Source organism: Euprymna scolopes, chromosome 23 (assembly GCF_053919585.1).
Source record: "Euprymna scolopes isolate OS-2025 chromosome 23, ASM5391958v1, whole genome shotgun sequence".
In the NCBI taxonomy this organism is placed as follows: domain Eukaryota; kingdom Metazoa; phylum Mollusca; class Cephalopoda; order Sepiida; family Sepiolidae; genus Euprymna; species Euprymna scolopes.
In genome coordinates this window covers 38,721,588-38,736,402 of record NC_136504.1, presented here as the reverse complement: position 1 = coordinate 38,736,402, position 14,815 = coordinate 38,721,588, and the positions used below count along the sequence as shown (strand labels likewise).

Sequence of the window (14,815 nt, the reverse complement as noted above, 5' to 3'; positions counted from 1 at the left end):
GAAGATTTCTATTTTCAGATAACTTGGACGAGTGCCTATCTATTTATAGAATAAAAGTCGTTACGTTCGTATGTGTAAAATATTTAATTTACATTTTTTGTTTTTTTTTATTGTCAAAAAAGTTCTAACTTTTTTTTTTTTTATAAAGTCCTAAGTTTATCTACTCTAATAGAGAATAATTTCCGGCATTTTTTATTTTTTATCGTTAGTTTCCGGCATTTTGTTTGTTTTTATCGTTTACTTTTTTTTAAAAATGAAAATCGCTCCAGACAAGGTATAAAGCCACTTGATGTAGGAAGCTAAAAAAAAATATAGTCAAAAACTAGTCAACGATAAGTGGTATAAATGGATAGACTACAACCCAGAAAACATCAATTCTTCCCCCCTTTGGCAAAAATATCGCCCATGGAATGTGAGGACTAAAGGATAAAATAAGGGAAGCAAGAGATATATGGCTGCCCAAAGTAAACCCACTTTCTATTCTTCGTATTTATTGAAATCAAACATGTAATTGCATGGAATAAAATGATTAAAAAAAAAACAGCTATTTAAAAAAAAATTAATTACAATATTAAATTAAGCAGACTGTGAAGTATATGTCACAGTGTGGAATGAAATAACAAAAATACAGAATATGACAAACTTTGGAAAATGATCTAGAATATAAATCTCACCTGTCTGTTTAAGTGTATGTATGCATGTATGTATGTATGTTAATCAGGTCATGTCATATGCTACTGGTACCATGTAACCCAGTACTACCTGCCTCATGGACGGATCAGCGGCGACTAAACTGGTTCCCCCCACCAAACTTGTTTGGTCAGGAGGGTGGCTAGTCTCCCTGAAGGATTAAAAACAAGACCTTCCAAAGGGCGAATGCACTCTTATTCGGGGTCAACGGCCAACTAGCACGATGTGTGCTTGTATGTATGTCTGTGTATGGGTGGAGCTCGTAAACCGTGGTAAAGGCCACTTTTCTAGGAGAAGCAAATCTCTGATTTAAAAAAACATAAAGCGAGAGACCAGTACCCGCATTAAGCTGATCTGCAGTTTAACTTGTTGTTGGCTATCTTGCTCTTGCTTGTTGCTGGATCTCAACATTTTGAACCGAGAGAGAGACTTAGCTGTCGTACAAAGCTAAGACTCTGTAACATCTGTGTATAGATACTCCCTCAGGCATCTGTCTATTAAAATGGTCCTGTGGCGATGGAAGTCATTTTTGGGCTCATGGACTTTAAGTGTCCGAGGGAGTGGCACTCGTCTGACAAGACGTTGCAATCATCATGTATGTATGTATGTTTACTTTAAGTGTCTGAGGGAGTGGCACTCGTCTGGCAAGACGTTGTAATCATCATCATGTATGTATATCTGTCTAAAACTTTCGACAGAGGCCATGGATTTTCACGAGATCAGTATTGTTTTGAAGCTCGACCCTTCGGACAACAAATATCGAAAAATTGGCTAAAAACATTAATTCCTTTACCCTCAACTAGGCACTTTTAAACAAGGAGGGGTCGCTTTTTTTGCCGATATTTTCGAAAGTCATCTCCTCTTTTCGATTGACTAGCCTTAATTTAAACCTTTGTCACTTCCGGTTTGGTGATGGATGCAACGGCAAAGAAGTCATTTTTTTTTCACGTTCCTTTCTTCTTTCATGGTTCCTACTACTACTTTTTTTTTTTTTTTGTGTGTGTGCTCAAACACACCTACTAACACCCGGGCAATGCCAGGCACCCAGGCTAGTGAGAAATAAAAAGGAAGTAGAAAGAAAACAAAAATAAATAAAAAGTAATGAAGTTTCCAATATACTTACTAAACCTGATGCGAAGAAATATTTACATTTATTAAATTAATTAAAATAGAAAATGAAAATAAAATAAAACGTGTCTTTTCCCCCCTAGAAGACTTCTTCTGTTTAACCAAACCGGAAGTAACAAATTACGAAAATCAGAGCTCTTACAAATTGGAAATTATTTCAAGTTAGATACAAACTCGACTAAAAAAAAAAAATGAAAATAAAAATATTATAGTGAAAAAATTAATAGAGCGAGATTTTTTAGACTCATTTAGTGTCAAAACAGATGACCACAATAACTTGCGTCCCCAACTAGAAATAAAAAAAGATTAGAGATGCAAGAAAGAATAGAATTAGAAAAAATAAAGTTGGAAAAAGTAAAATTACAACTAAAAAATAGAAACCAAAATGCAAATAACTTTCAATTACTCATTAAAAAAGCACAAACAATAGAAAATGGCAGACGTGATGATCAAAGGGAGATAACAAAAATCTAAACTGTAAAGCACAGATATAAGCAAAGTGTGTGTGTGTGTGTGTATATATATATATATATATATATATATATATATATATATATATATATATAGTAATTTATAAAATATATATGGCGATCAAGCTACACTGAATATTCGGCGTTTCATCCACTCTAGGATTCGTCAGGCTTATGCGCGAATTCTGTGGTTGTTTCTCGTTTTTATATGGTCCTCTTCTGTTGAGGATTTTAGTTAACCAATCAGCTTTCTAGTATCCACCGCGCCCCTTCCTATCAGCCAATGGGCATGCATTTTATCGAACAAAGGATCTGTTCACTTATTTACGATTTTGAGAAAATAAATTTTGTATTAAATTTATTCTCCTTTGTTTGATTGTTCAACTCCATTATTTACATTATTTTTATTTTATTTTTTTGTGTTTTTGGGACTAACATCGACACCTATAGTCCCGCAACAATGGTCCTATGAGATTAGGCCAACACTTTTCCAATCTGTCCTAACAGGAATAGCAGTTGACATGTATGCCGCACTTGTCATAGAAGATGCTGCAGATTATGACACAATGAAAAATGCTGTATTAAATGCATATAAATTAATATCAGAGAAGTATAGGTTAAAATCCAGAAAATTAAAAAAAAATTGGAAGTCATATTTTCGTAGGATTTGCAAGAAAACAGATCTCCTCAATAGATGGCTTACACGAAAAAAAGTAAACAGTGATTACAATAAATTACATTAACTCATTCTAATAGAAGAGTTTAAATACATCTAGATGATAAAGAAATAGAAATAATCGCAGATACACAAAACTTAACACTAAGAAAGAGCTATGAAAAGACTAAAATGACAGATAACCATTCAGGTTTTCATTCAAATAATAGACCATTGCTTGCGTCGCACCCTAACAACTTATCTCATAAACATTATGTACAGAAAAAAGTAAGACGCATATCCAAGTCCTTTCCTGATACAATAAAAAATTTCACGTGTATATTGTGGTAGAAATAATCGCATTATATCTGAATGCAGAATATGAAAAAGAGATCAATAAATCAATAAAACCTGAAAACCTGCCAACCTTATGCTCTTGCAAAAAATTTTTTTAAAAACACCCTTTCTTTCAGTCATCTCTCTCGAGATCAGATATAGAGAAAAAAGTTTCTGACCATCCATAGAAACATACAAAACTTTTATATCCCATGGCTCTCTTTTCATAAACGATCCTGGGGGGGGGGAAGCTACATCCGTAAAAATCTAACGAGACACAGGTGCATCGCAAGCTCTATTACTAGAAGGTATACTACCACTATTGGAATCGACCTTCACGAGAGATTTTGTTTTATTATAGGGAATAGAGTCGAGTGTTATAAAAATACCACTTCATAAAATCTCTATAAAATCAAACTTCATAAGTGACTTTGACATAGTTGTGTTCGACCCACTTTACACCTAGGTAACGATTTTACTTATATTGCTCTTATTATACTGAAAGACTGAGGTTTTACCATTGTTTTTACTGTCCATATGCCACACTCAAGATATAGCAATACTGGCAACGTTTTCAATAAAGAAATAAAGTTCTTTATATCTTTAATTCTCACTTTCTTTTATATTCCCCCCCCCAAATGTTCATTATGTATATATATTTGCATGTGGCGTACATTAATTCAATGTCTTTCTTCTTCTCTTGCAAAGTTGACTGATGCCACTGTAATTCTTTGCTGTATTCCATGGGTGGCTGTCAGTCATCTCATCTGTTTAGCTAAATGAATAAAACTGAAGCTGGCCTGCAGGACACTATATATACAAATGTAAGCAAATTTGGGCATATTTTATTGGTTTGAAAATATAGGTTCTTTTTTACCAATTGTCAGAAAATTTTAGCGATATCGTCGTCGTCATCATCATCATCATCATCATCAAAGGCCTGCAAATTTTTATGTAGTTTGGTCACATAAAACCAAAGATATGAGCATTTCAATATTCAATTTGGTTACCAGTATATAAATATATATATAGTAATTCAGGTAAGGTTGCATTACATTTTCAATAAACAACATAGATCAAATAAGAGTTTTCAATATATCTACGTGGGTCTTTATTCTCACTTCTCTTTTATTCAATGCATGTGATGTGCCCGAATTTACTATCTTCCCTCATATCTTTCAATGTTGACTGATTGATAGTGATTGCTATACAAATAAAATTTCTTTTCATATAGAAAGGACACAAGGAGACATTTGCTGAGAGTTTCTTAAAAGTTTTATTTTTGTGGAGAATTGATTCACACCAGACAGAGAAACTTACATTCTCTTAGGTAATTAATTATTTAACTTATCTTCTTTTTAAATCTTTGGGTGATGTGTGTACAGATCTTTGAGGAAGCATTTTGCGATTATCAAAGTTTCTTACAACATTATCGGCGATGTGTCTCGTATCTGCTTCAACAAACAGACTCACTGTATAACTTTTTGTTTTCTTTCAGCTCCATTATCTCATCTGTTTAGCTAGATTGCGCATGCAGAAAGAAAACTAAGAGACATTCGCTAAACTCCTCGGTCGACTAACGTTCACAGGGAACATGAGTTGGAACAGATACATTGAGGGTATTGCCAAGGCTGCTGCAAAGAAGGTGAGCTCTCTCTACCATGCTAGAAAGTTACTTACACCTGAGAGTATCCTGTACCTCTACAAGGCCATCATTCGCCCATGTATAGAGTATTGTTGCCACGTTTGAGCTGGTGCATCTGCTTCTAGTCTTAGACAGAGTTCAAAAGAGAGTCGTCAACTTAATAGATTCCACACTCTCAGCTAGGCTTCAATCTCTCTCACATCAATGAAATGTTGCATCGTTGTGCCTGTTTTACAAGTATTTTAATGGTAGATGCTCCGACAAACTTTAAGCCCTTGTACCCCCACCCCTTTCAATGTAAATAAACCAGACAAGCAGCAAAATCCCACCCCTACACAATAGAGATCCCTAGATGCTGGAAAGCCTTCTACTCTAATATTTTCTTTCCTAGGACTACTCGACTTTGGAACTCCTTTCCAGGTTCCTGCTTCCCTGACTGTACTGACATGCAGAAGTTCAAGTGTAATGTAAACAGACATCTTGCTGCTCAACTCCCTACATAGTATCCCTGCAAATTATGCCCAGATAGTAGCCCCTATATCAAAGTGGCACTGTGCCTTGTTTGGGGTGAAAATGCAATAAAAAAAAAAAAATTTCTTAAAGGTTTTATTTATGAAGAGAACTGACTCACACAGGAGAGAGAATCTAACACACTCTTCACAAATTAATTATTTGCTTCCACAAGCAGACTGATTTTAAAACCTTTGTTCTCTCTCAACTAAAAAAAAAAAACGTGACATCATTCATAATCTCGATTTGTATGTCCATTTTATTTAACTGATCTGACCTATCATTCTCTTAGCTAATTATTTATTTAACTTCTTACCTGAAACGGGTGAAATGTGAATAAAGGTCTTCAAGGCAACATTGCACACTTATCGATTATCAAAGTTTTCTTTCTGTATTATTGATGGCATGTCTAGTACCCGCTTCCACCGATGCTGACTTTGTTTTTTCTCAGTTTGGCAAACATGACATCATTTGTTATCTCGACTCATACCTCCATTGCTTTGTTTTAACCTCAGATGTCAGACATTTTTTATTCAACTCTTGAAATTATTTTGCTTTGCAGGAAATTATGACATGTGCTCAACCAATGCCAACAACAGAATCTTCAGATTCATATGACATGATGACCCTGTTCCACAAGCAGCCTGATTTCAAAACATCTATTTTCTCTCAGCTCGAGAGATGTGAGGTCATTCGTCATTTCGACTCATACCTCTGTTTTGTCTAACTAGTTTGACCTCTTATCTTGTTTTAACCTCAGACACCAGCAATCTTTGGGAATGATTCTGTTTTGTGACCAGATATTAGGTAGGTTATTTCACTTTATTAGCAATATTCAAAGTTTTCTGCATTATTATTGATGGTGTGTCTCTGGGAATGATTCTGTTCTGCAGATTTTGGTCATCACGACATGTACTCAGTCAAAAATCAGCTTATGGATGGCTATGATAATAACTCGTACAAACTCTGAATTGTTCACTTAGCTTAGAAAAGTAATTCAGTTAGCAAGAATATCAAAGTAGATATCCCAATAGCTAAACATTATCTTACCACATCTGGGTTGGGGTATCTGTTATTAGTCTCTCATTCCTAGACAGGGTTCCAAAAGGAGTCACCAACCTAAGAGGTCCCTCATTGTCAACCAGACTCCAGCCTCTGTCCCATTAATGAAATGTTGTATTCCTGTGCCTATTTTACAAGTATTTTAATGGAAAGTGCGCCAACAAAATTCAAATCCTTGTACCCCTTTGACGTAAATACTCCTGACTAACCCAATAAGCAGCAAAATCCCACCCCTATACTACAAAGATCCTTAGATGCTGGAAAGCCTTCTACACTAATAGTTTCTTCCCTCGGACTGCTAGACATTGGAAATCCCTCTCAAATTCCTGTTTCCCTTACTGTACTAATACGCAGAAGTTCAAGCATAATGTAAACAGGCATCTTGCTTCTAAACTCTGTACATAGTTTTTCTCAAATAGTAGCTCCTTATAGCCAAGTGGCTCTCGCTAATGGCTACTGCGGCATTGGATCGCCGGACGTGGTCAACCTCAATTCAAAATGCAGCTAACTCAACGGGTGGAGCCAGCTCAACCGTTCCGCAGTGATAGCCGAAACAAATAAACAAACAACAAAGTGGCACTGCCTTGTTTGAGGTGAAAAACTAGTAAAAAAAAAAATATCAAAATAGATATCCAAATGACCAGACATTATTTCATTGACATTTCTGATAATTCACCTCTAATAAAAATAGGAAATATATTTGAAGATTCATTGGATTTCATCCTGATTTTGGTTTGTAACTTGCCATTTTTAAGTGGGAAGATAGGGTGTGCAGAATACGGAGTGGATTATGGTTAGGGAGAACTTCCTCATGACGTTGCCGTTAAGCAGATCTGTGGAAGGGTTGTTTTAAGATACCAATTGAAAAACAATAAAAATAAATAAAGTGAAAAAATAAAATTGATCTTTTTCTCCAGGCCCTAAACTTCTTTTTTTTTAATCATTTATTTGTTCTTTTATTTCATTTTTGTTTTTTTTCATTTTAATATTAAATAAGTCTTATTTGATGTCATTGTTTGTTTCTGGATTATCTCCCTTGGCTTTGTCCGTATATTGCCTTGCTCCAAAGATGAGACTTCCCACACGCACACTTGAACTCCCAACCTCAATCTGTAAAAGACACAAGAAAATTTAGTTCCACTACTGTATATTAAACTCTAAAGTACAACAATAATTGTATACGGTCAATTGAACACAAGTCACTATTTTATGCAGAGTTGGAAACTTCATACTTTTCCTCATAGTATCTTTATTATATTTCGGAACTTGTGCAGAATTTGAACCAGACGTAACTAATGTCCACTCTGCTTTGCTCGAAACATGACGTCATGTGGTCGGGTTTGACTGTAATCTGATGTTAGATGCTGATCAGTGAATCAATACGCAACAAAGGAGCACGATCTTTGGGGAAAATATTGGAAGAAAATAAAATCAATACACTAAGTAAACAACCCACTCTCTTCCTAATAACTTTATATATGAATAAATCCATCTTGGATTAACAGTTGCAGATGCCGGGAGCTTCTCAACAGTTATCTTTTTGAGTTTATGTGGAGAAAAATTTGGTAATGATCCTTTTGTTTTCATCTTAAACCATATATTGGAAAACTGCCACATTGACAAAGTTTCTTGCACATCCGCTGTCTCTTCTCAACCCACTTTGACATCATCTAATATGCAACTGTAAAAAAAGTCTACCGAATCCTAAAGGAATATCATCCCGGCTGTCGTAATTTAATTTGATTTAAAAAAAAAAAAAAAAAAAAAAAAAAAAACGGTTGCCCAGCCCCACCCTACACGAAAAAATTTTTTAATGAAAAGAAAAACAAAATTTACTTTACATTAGTTACAAAAATAAAGAGAAAAAAATGCAAAATCAAATAATACATGAAAAACACATAAAAAGTGCTTTTTCCGTTTTAAAAAAACACTTTTGTGAAAAACAAAATATGAAAAACACAAAAAATGGTTATCTTATTTTTGTTCAATTTTATTTGACAAAAAAGTAGTTGAAAAAAAAAAAATACAACTTACTTGAAAAATAGTGAAGAAAACATTTTTTTTACTTAAAAGTATTTGTTACAAGAACAAAATTGTTACGCTAAGTCGTTTCCTTTATTTTTGTCATACATATATTTTTTCCTACTGATTTTATTATATTTAAATGTTTTCTTCACTATTTTCCTTGAGCAGCGTTGTTATGCTTTGATAACTGGCGACACTTAGTGAAAACCAGCTGTAAACATCACTTTCCGAACAAAGCCGAGCGGCCAGTTAGTTACGTCTGATTATAAATTCAGCCCAAGTACCTATATTTCTCTTAGTCTGTTGGTCCATTCCATTTTTTCTCAGAAGCTATAAGGCTGATCAGAATTTTGTGTGAACTTTTATTATAAGGTGCAGCAAACTTGAATTAAGTCTTATGATATCTGTTGGATGCACAGTTAGAGATTAATAGCAATTAATCACCACAATACCACATTTACTCAAATGAACTGATAAAGTGCAGCAGACTAATTACATCCAACCAAACGTCCCCTCTTTCCCTGCATTCATGTTATTGGGTTAAGAAAGCAGTTTATATATAAGAATAAATAATAAAATTGTAAATAATTAGACTTTAATTTACTATTTATTTTTATATCTAAGACTAGCAGTTCATCCCGGCTTTGCTCGGGCCCTATGTACTGTTCATAACTTTATGTGCATATATATATATATATATATATATATATATATATATATATATATATATATATATATATATATTAAAAAGTTTGTCTCATGTCCAGGTAACCTACATCTAAAATTTCAAGTGATTAAACCCAAAAGTTGGCGAAGGAGTTTGGTAGAGTCTGCAAAGGTCAACTCTTTCAACTTTGACCTCTTGGCAGCCAAATTTTCGCCCAAAACCTGATTAAAAAGCTTGCTGCATATTTGAAGGTCCTTTATGTATAATTTCAAATGTTTAGACCTCAAATTGGCTGAATAGTTTGCTAGAGATCGCGAAGGTAAAATCTTTTGAACTTTGACCCTTTGGCAGCTCAAATTTTTGGCAAAAAACTGATTAACAAACTTGCTCTAATGTCTGAATACACTTTATGTAAAATTTCAAATGTTTAGATAAAAAATTGGCTGAGTAATTTGGTAGCGACCACAGAGATCAAATTTTTTTTTTTAACTTCGATCCCAATTTTGACTCCTTAACATTTATTGTTTTGGGCTTAGATCAAATTAAAAAGTTTGATCCATGTCCAAGTAACCTACATTTAAAATTTCAAGTGTTTAGACCCATAATTGGCTGAGGAGTTTGGTATAGTTGGCAAAGATCAAATCATTGAACTTTGATCCCTTGACAGCCAAATTTATGGCTGAAAACCGATTAAAAAGATTTTTTCAAATCTCAAACCCCTTATGTCAAATCTTGAGCCTGTAGACTGAAAATTGACAGAGTAGTTTACTAGGGAAATGTGTACACACACAATTTCATTTTTATAGATATATAGATAGATTAAACTTAACATAAAGTAATTTATATAACATTATTAAGCTTAAATTTATTGAATGTCTACGGCGCTTGTGTTTTGCTGTACCACTTTGCAATTTCCATTCCAAACAAATGCAGTCTTTTCATTGGATAATCTCCTCTCCTGATTATCCAATGAAAATAAATGGTGAATTATGTGACGTAATTGCTATTGAAAGATGAAATCAACTGGAATTTCTTTTCTTCATGTAAAGAACACATCCTGAAATCATTTCCAAATCATTAGTTAGGCAAAATCAAATATCAATTTGGCAGGTGCAATGCTATTTAGGTCTAATTTTTCTTTATATAATAATATGTTAAGGTAATTTCATGTTTGTACAGAGTGGAATGATAAAGTTGTTGCCCTAAAAAAAAAACAAAAACATTACAGCTTTATTTTAAAACATTTATTAAAAAAATCAATTCAGCTAACTTGACTATGTAGTAGAGCTGACATCTGTTCAATGTAACCGTCTTCAGCTTCAGAGCCAAAAAAGAACATTGTCTGCCAAAAGATACTGGACTAAAGAACTAAATTAAAGATTACCTCTTAGAATTTGTTTTTATTCTTTGTATTGAAGTATGAAGCACAATATTAATTTCTAAGTATTTACGAGTTTCATTAAGTCATCTCATTTGAGTTAGTTCAATGTAACCGTCTTCAGCCTCAGAGCAAAAAAAGAACATTGTCCGCCAAAAGATACTGGACTAAAGAACTAAATTAAAGATTGCCTCTTAGAATGTGTTTTTATTCTTTGTATTGAAGTATGAAGCACAATATTAATTTCTAAGTATTTACGAGTTTCATTAAGTCATCTCATTTGAGTTAGTTCCATATTTAAAATACAGCGGACACTATTTTAATAAAAGTGTCAATTAACTCATACTTGCTGCATGTTATTGATTTTTTTTTATTGATATCCACAAAAATATCAGCTTTATGAAAACATATTTGTTGATTAAATATATTTCTTGTCCTGTAGAATTTCCATGGGACATGCTAGTTTTTTAAAATATTAAAAAAAATTCAATCAATATTTTATATTTTCCTTAGGCAACTCTGTGACACGATTCCTGCTAGTATTTAATAAAATTATGTGAATTAGATATATTTGCAAGTGCTCTCTTGGTAGTACAATAATATCGTGAAGTCTACATTCATGCCAGATATCCGTAGAATGGAAATGTTTGTAAGCACAACAACAGTATACAACAGATGAAGGATATGACTGTGGAATTTCCACAGGTCCCATTAATATTTGATCAGTGATTCATAATAAACAGGTCCTTGAGGATTAATTGCTTTTATTACTCATAGAGAGAAGCAGGGGTTCATGTTTCTTCAAACATATTAGCAGAGGAGTGAGCATAGTAGATTCCCTTGTCTTTTTCAATAAACATAAGGCACTTTTTTGTTTTATTTTATTTCAGACGAATTTCTCAGAAATCAAGGGGCCCACAACCTAGGGCTAACACTTGAAGTCTATATGAGATAAATAGATATTCGAATGTTCCATTAAAGTTCTTTATCTCACACACACCGAGTTAGTAAAGAAATTGAGAACAGTTTTCCTCTCCCCAATTAATCATTTTCATAAGTTGTAGTATATCTTCTGTTTTGGTCTCTTGGTCTTACTGGATTCTAGAACAAGGATTTATCTAGTCTGTTCGCATATCCAGCTCCGTGCTATTACTTGAGGTAACATCACTTGCACCATTCCTTCATAAAAGCTAATGTGGGTTAGCCTTAGAAAGAAGATCTTATTTGGGCTGCGTATACTATGTTATTTTAAATATTTGGTCAGGGATTAATTCTAGGGAAAAGTATCCTCATGCCAGGTTGTTCTGACAAACCCCTGTACAGAGAGACCTTAGACACACGAGGATAGTGTCTAGTAAGAATTCAAGTTCTCTCCAGTAGACATTCAAGATTTTTTTTTTTTAATTTTTAGACACTCGAGGAAAATGTCTAGTAGACATTCTCTCCAGTAGGCACTATGTGTGTGTATTCTGAAGATATGTAGTGGTGGTCATGGTGGTGTACACCAAATTACACACTTACCGCATGTTCAAAATCATTTGACATTCCCATACTCAGGTGAAGATTTTCTGGATTTAGCTGGAACTCTTCGCAGATATTTTTTCGACATTCAATCAATTTCTAAACAGAAAAAAAATAAAAAAACACAAAGAAATAGGACAATGAAATTATAAATCAATAACACCAAGTGTTAATTTATTATGAACTGTTTTAAAAAATACTGATGCAAATTAGGTATTCAAAATAGACGTTTTCGGGTGGGGTCTTACAATATATACAATATTTAAAAATGTGGGATAGCAAAGGGCGAATGTACCCAAAACAAACAATAAGAATAAATCGTCCTGGTTATTGAACTTGGGTGATGCAATCAAATCAATTGTCACAATAGAATGAGAGTTTTTTTTTGTTCTTACGAATATATCTGAACCAAAACAATAATGAAGCAAAATTATATTTTCATGAACTGAAAGCAATTGTGGAAAGGTCAATAAAAAAGAGAGACTGGATGAAATAGCCAGCTGTTGTTTTGTGACGGAGAAGGGTGACCATATTCCAAGCACTTCTAGCCGACTGTACCCGCATCATCCTCTCCCTGTTGCCACACACAGACTGTCATAATAAAGCTGGTGGATATTTTATGAATCAAAGCTTTGTCATCTTATTGAGTACAGCATAATATAACAACATATATATGCAACAAAGCACGGATGCGCGTATGGCAGCTATATGCAAAGTGACATCACGGTGAGGAAAAAGAATGAATGTGTGTACAGACCAATAGGCATGTTAAAGATGTGGAGAAGTCACGCGTGGCAGGAGAATAAAGAATAAAGGGTTTCTTTTTCTTTTTTTTTTTTTCTTAAAATCTAAAATGGGAGTTGAAGCTCTTTCCTATTCCTCGCGATGGATGTGACAATGTGTTGGGTCCCGAGAGGCTACATGCTAACACGCATGTAAACGCGTACTACTGATATTAACAGCAGTAGCCAAAAAAGGCACATATGCAAATTAGGAAGTGTGCAAAGCTGACATCTGAAGAAAAAGAATACAAGGACACCACGTGCTCAGGGGAAACAAAGTCAACAGCAAAGAAAATGGACGTGCAAAGTCAAAGATGAGAAATGACTGGCTATGGCCAGTGTGCAGTCGAAAGAAGGAGAAATGCGAACCAGGTTAGATGGACATGTGGCAACGAGAGACTTTTTAAGTGGTGTTGAAACGGGTGAGTAACGGTAATAAATGATTTTGTTAAAAAAGTAAAAATGCTGACCCGGATTTTTATTCATTTTTGTTTTTTTGTTCCTTTTTGACAGTGCTGGATGGTGTGGGGGTCCGAGAGATGCTTGAATTGTAACGAATGTGGTTTGAGCATAATAGCCATGTAACACTACGTTACAGAAGATTATTTGGCACTGTTCATCCAGACTTTTTTTTTTTAAATGGGTTAAAATTGAAAAAAAAAAAAAAAAAAAGAATACAGTCGCAGGACGTAAGAAAAAACTCGAAAAAATAAAAAGAAGAGAATTACACTGTGTTAATATCGTTTTTCTTTTTTCTTTCACTCTTGAATTTTTCTCCCATTTTGTCAGCTATATTTTAAAGAGTGTTTTGCGGTTATTTAATATTATAGGGAACATAGGTTACTCGGTTATTTAATAGGGAACATAGGTTACTCGGTTATTTAATATTATAGGGAACATAGGTTACTCGGTTATTTAATATTATAGAGAACATAGGTCTATGCTCAGTTAACAAAGCAAGTAGCTTATTAGGTTTTGGGTAAGAAGTTAGAATCAAACATTCAGAAATGAACGCATTTATATTCTTGTAAATTGGTATTCAAGCTGTTCGGTTGAGAATACTAAATGTCTCTAGTTTCTATTTTATGGTTACTAAAGTTTTAAAATGAAATAAAAACAAAAAAAAACACACAGCAAGAGCTATGCTGAGTGACTAATAAATGATTGCTTTTTTTTTAATTGTAAGCTTTTAAACCATGTCTAGGGCTTTTATTTTTTTTGTATTTTGTTACTTGGATTCTAATGAATCTAATAATGAGCACAGAAATAGTTATATTTAAAGTCATCTTCAATTTTAAAGCTAATGGCAAGGGAAATTGCTTGGCGGTCAAGTGTATTATCAGAATATTATCCTTGGATCCTAAAACTAGAGCTGTTTATGAGAAAAAAGACGCAGTACTTGCATTGCCATTGTGGTAGAAAGATAAATGTCCACTAAGGATTTAAGATACAATCTTCGGATTCAGAAATTCAGGATATGAATTATGATGAATTTATCTGTAGACAGTCCGAAAATTGCCAACAGGATTCAGATAACAAATCAAATTTCTTGGGTATGGAATGTAACTTTTCATGGTTCAGTTTATGAATAAAAGTAGCTTAGAAAATAGTGGAAATTAGAATTAATAAATGAATAAACGGTGCTCATGTTGGATGAAGGGTTGCCAAAGATACTCTATGGCTGACTGAGATAGCTTCCATACATTCATATCTGATTTACCTCTGCACTCCATGTTTAAAAAGGAAGTGTCCTCTATAGTATCAGATCTGACCGAATGGTTAATTGTAGGCATAGACCAATTTATATCATCTAAAAAATTCCAACAAAAACCTAACAGCCAGCCATGGTTCTCCCCAGAATGTGCTGCTGCTATCGCGCACAGAAATCACTTTTTCCATAGCTGCCAATGTAATAGATGCACTGAAACTAAAGCTGCTTTCAGGAC

General features: G+C 33.9%; 1 protein-coding gene across 2 annotated transcripts in view; it reads right to left on the bottom strand.

Annotated features, from left to right (window-relative positions):
* Positions 1-7,396: 7,396 nt before the first annotated feature.
* LOC145245841 (pyridoxal phosphate homeostasis protein-like) overlaps positions 7,397-14,815 on the bottom strand; it is a 62,871-nt gene continuing 55,452 nt past the window's right edge. For both annotated transcript variants that reach the window (XM_080107495.1, XM_080107496.1), the window contains exons 7-8: positions 12,088-12,186; positions 7,397-7,606 (exon numbers count right to left, since the gene is read on the bottom strand). In XM_080107495.1, the coding sequence (XP_079963621.1) occupies positions 7,496-7,606; positions 12,088-12,186 (210 nt within the window). In that variant the 3' untranslated portion in view covers positions 7,397-7,495. The remainder of the gene's footprint in view (positions 7,607-12,087; positions 12,187-14,815) is intronic.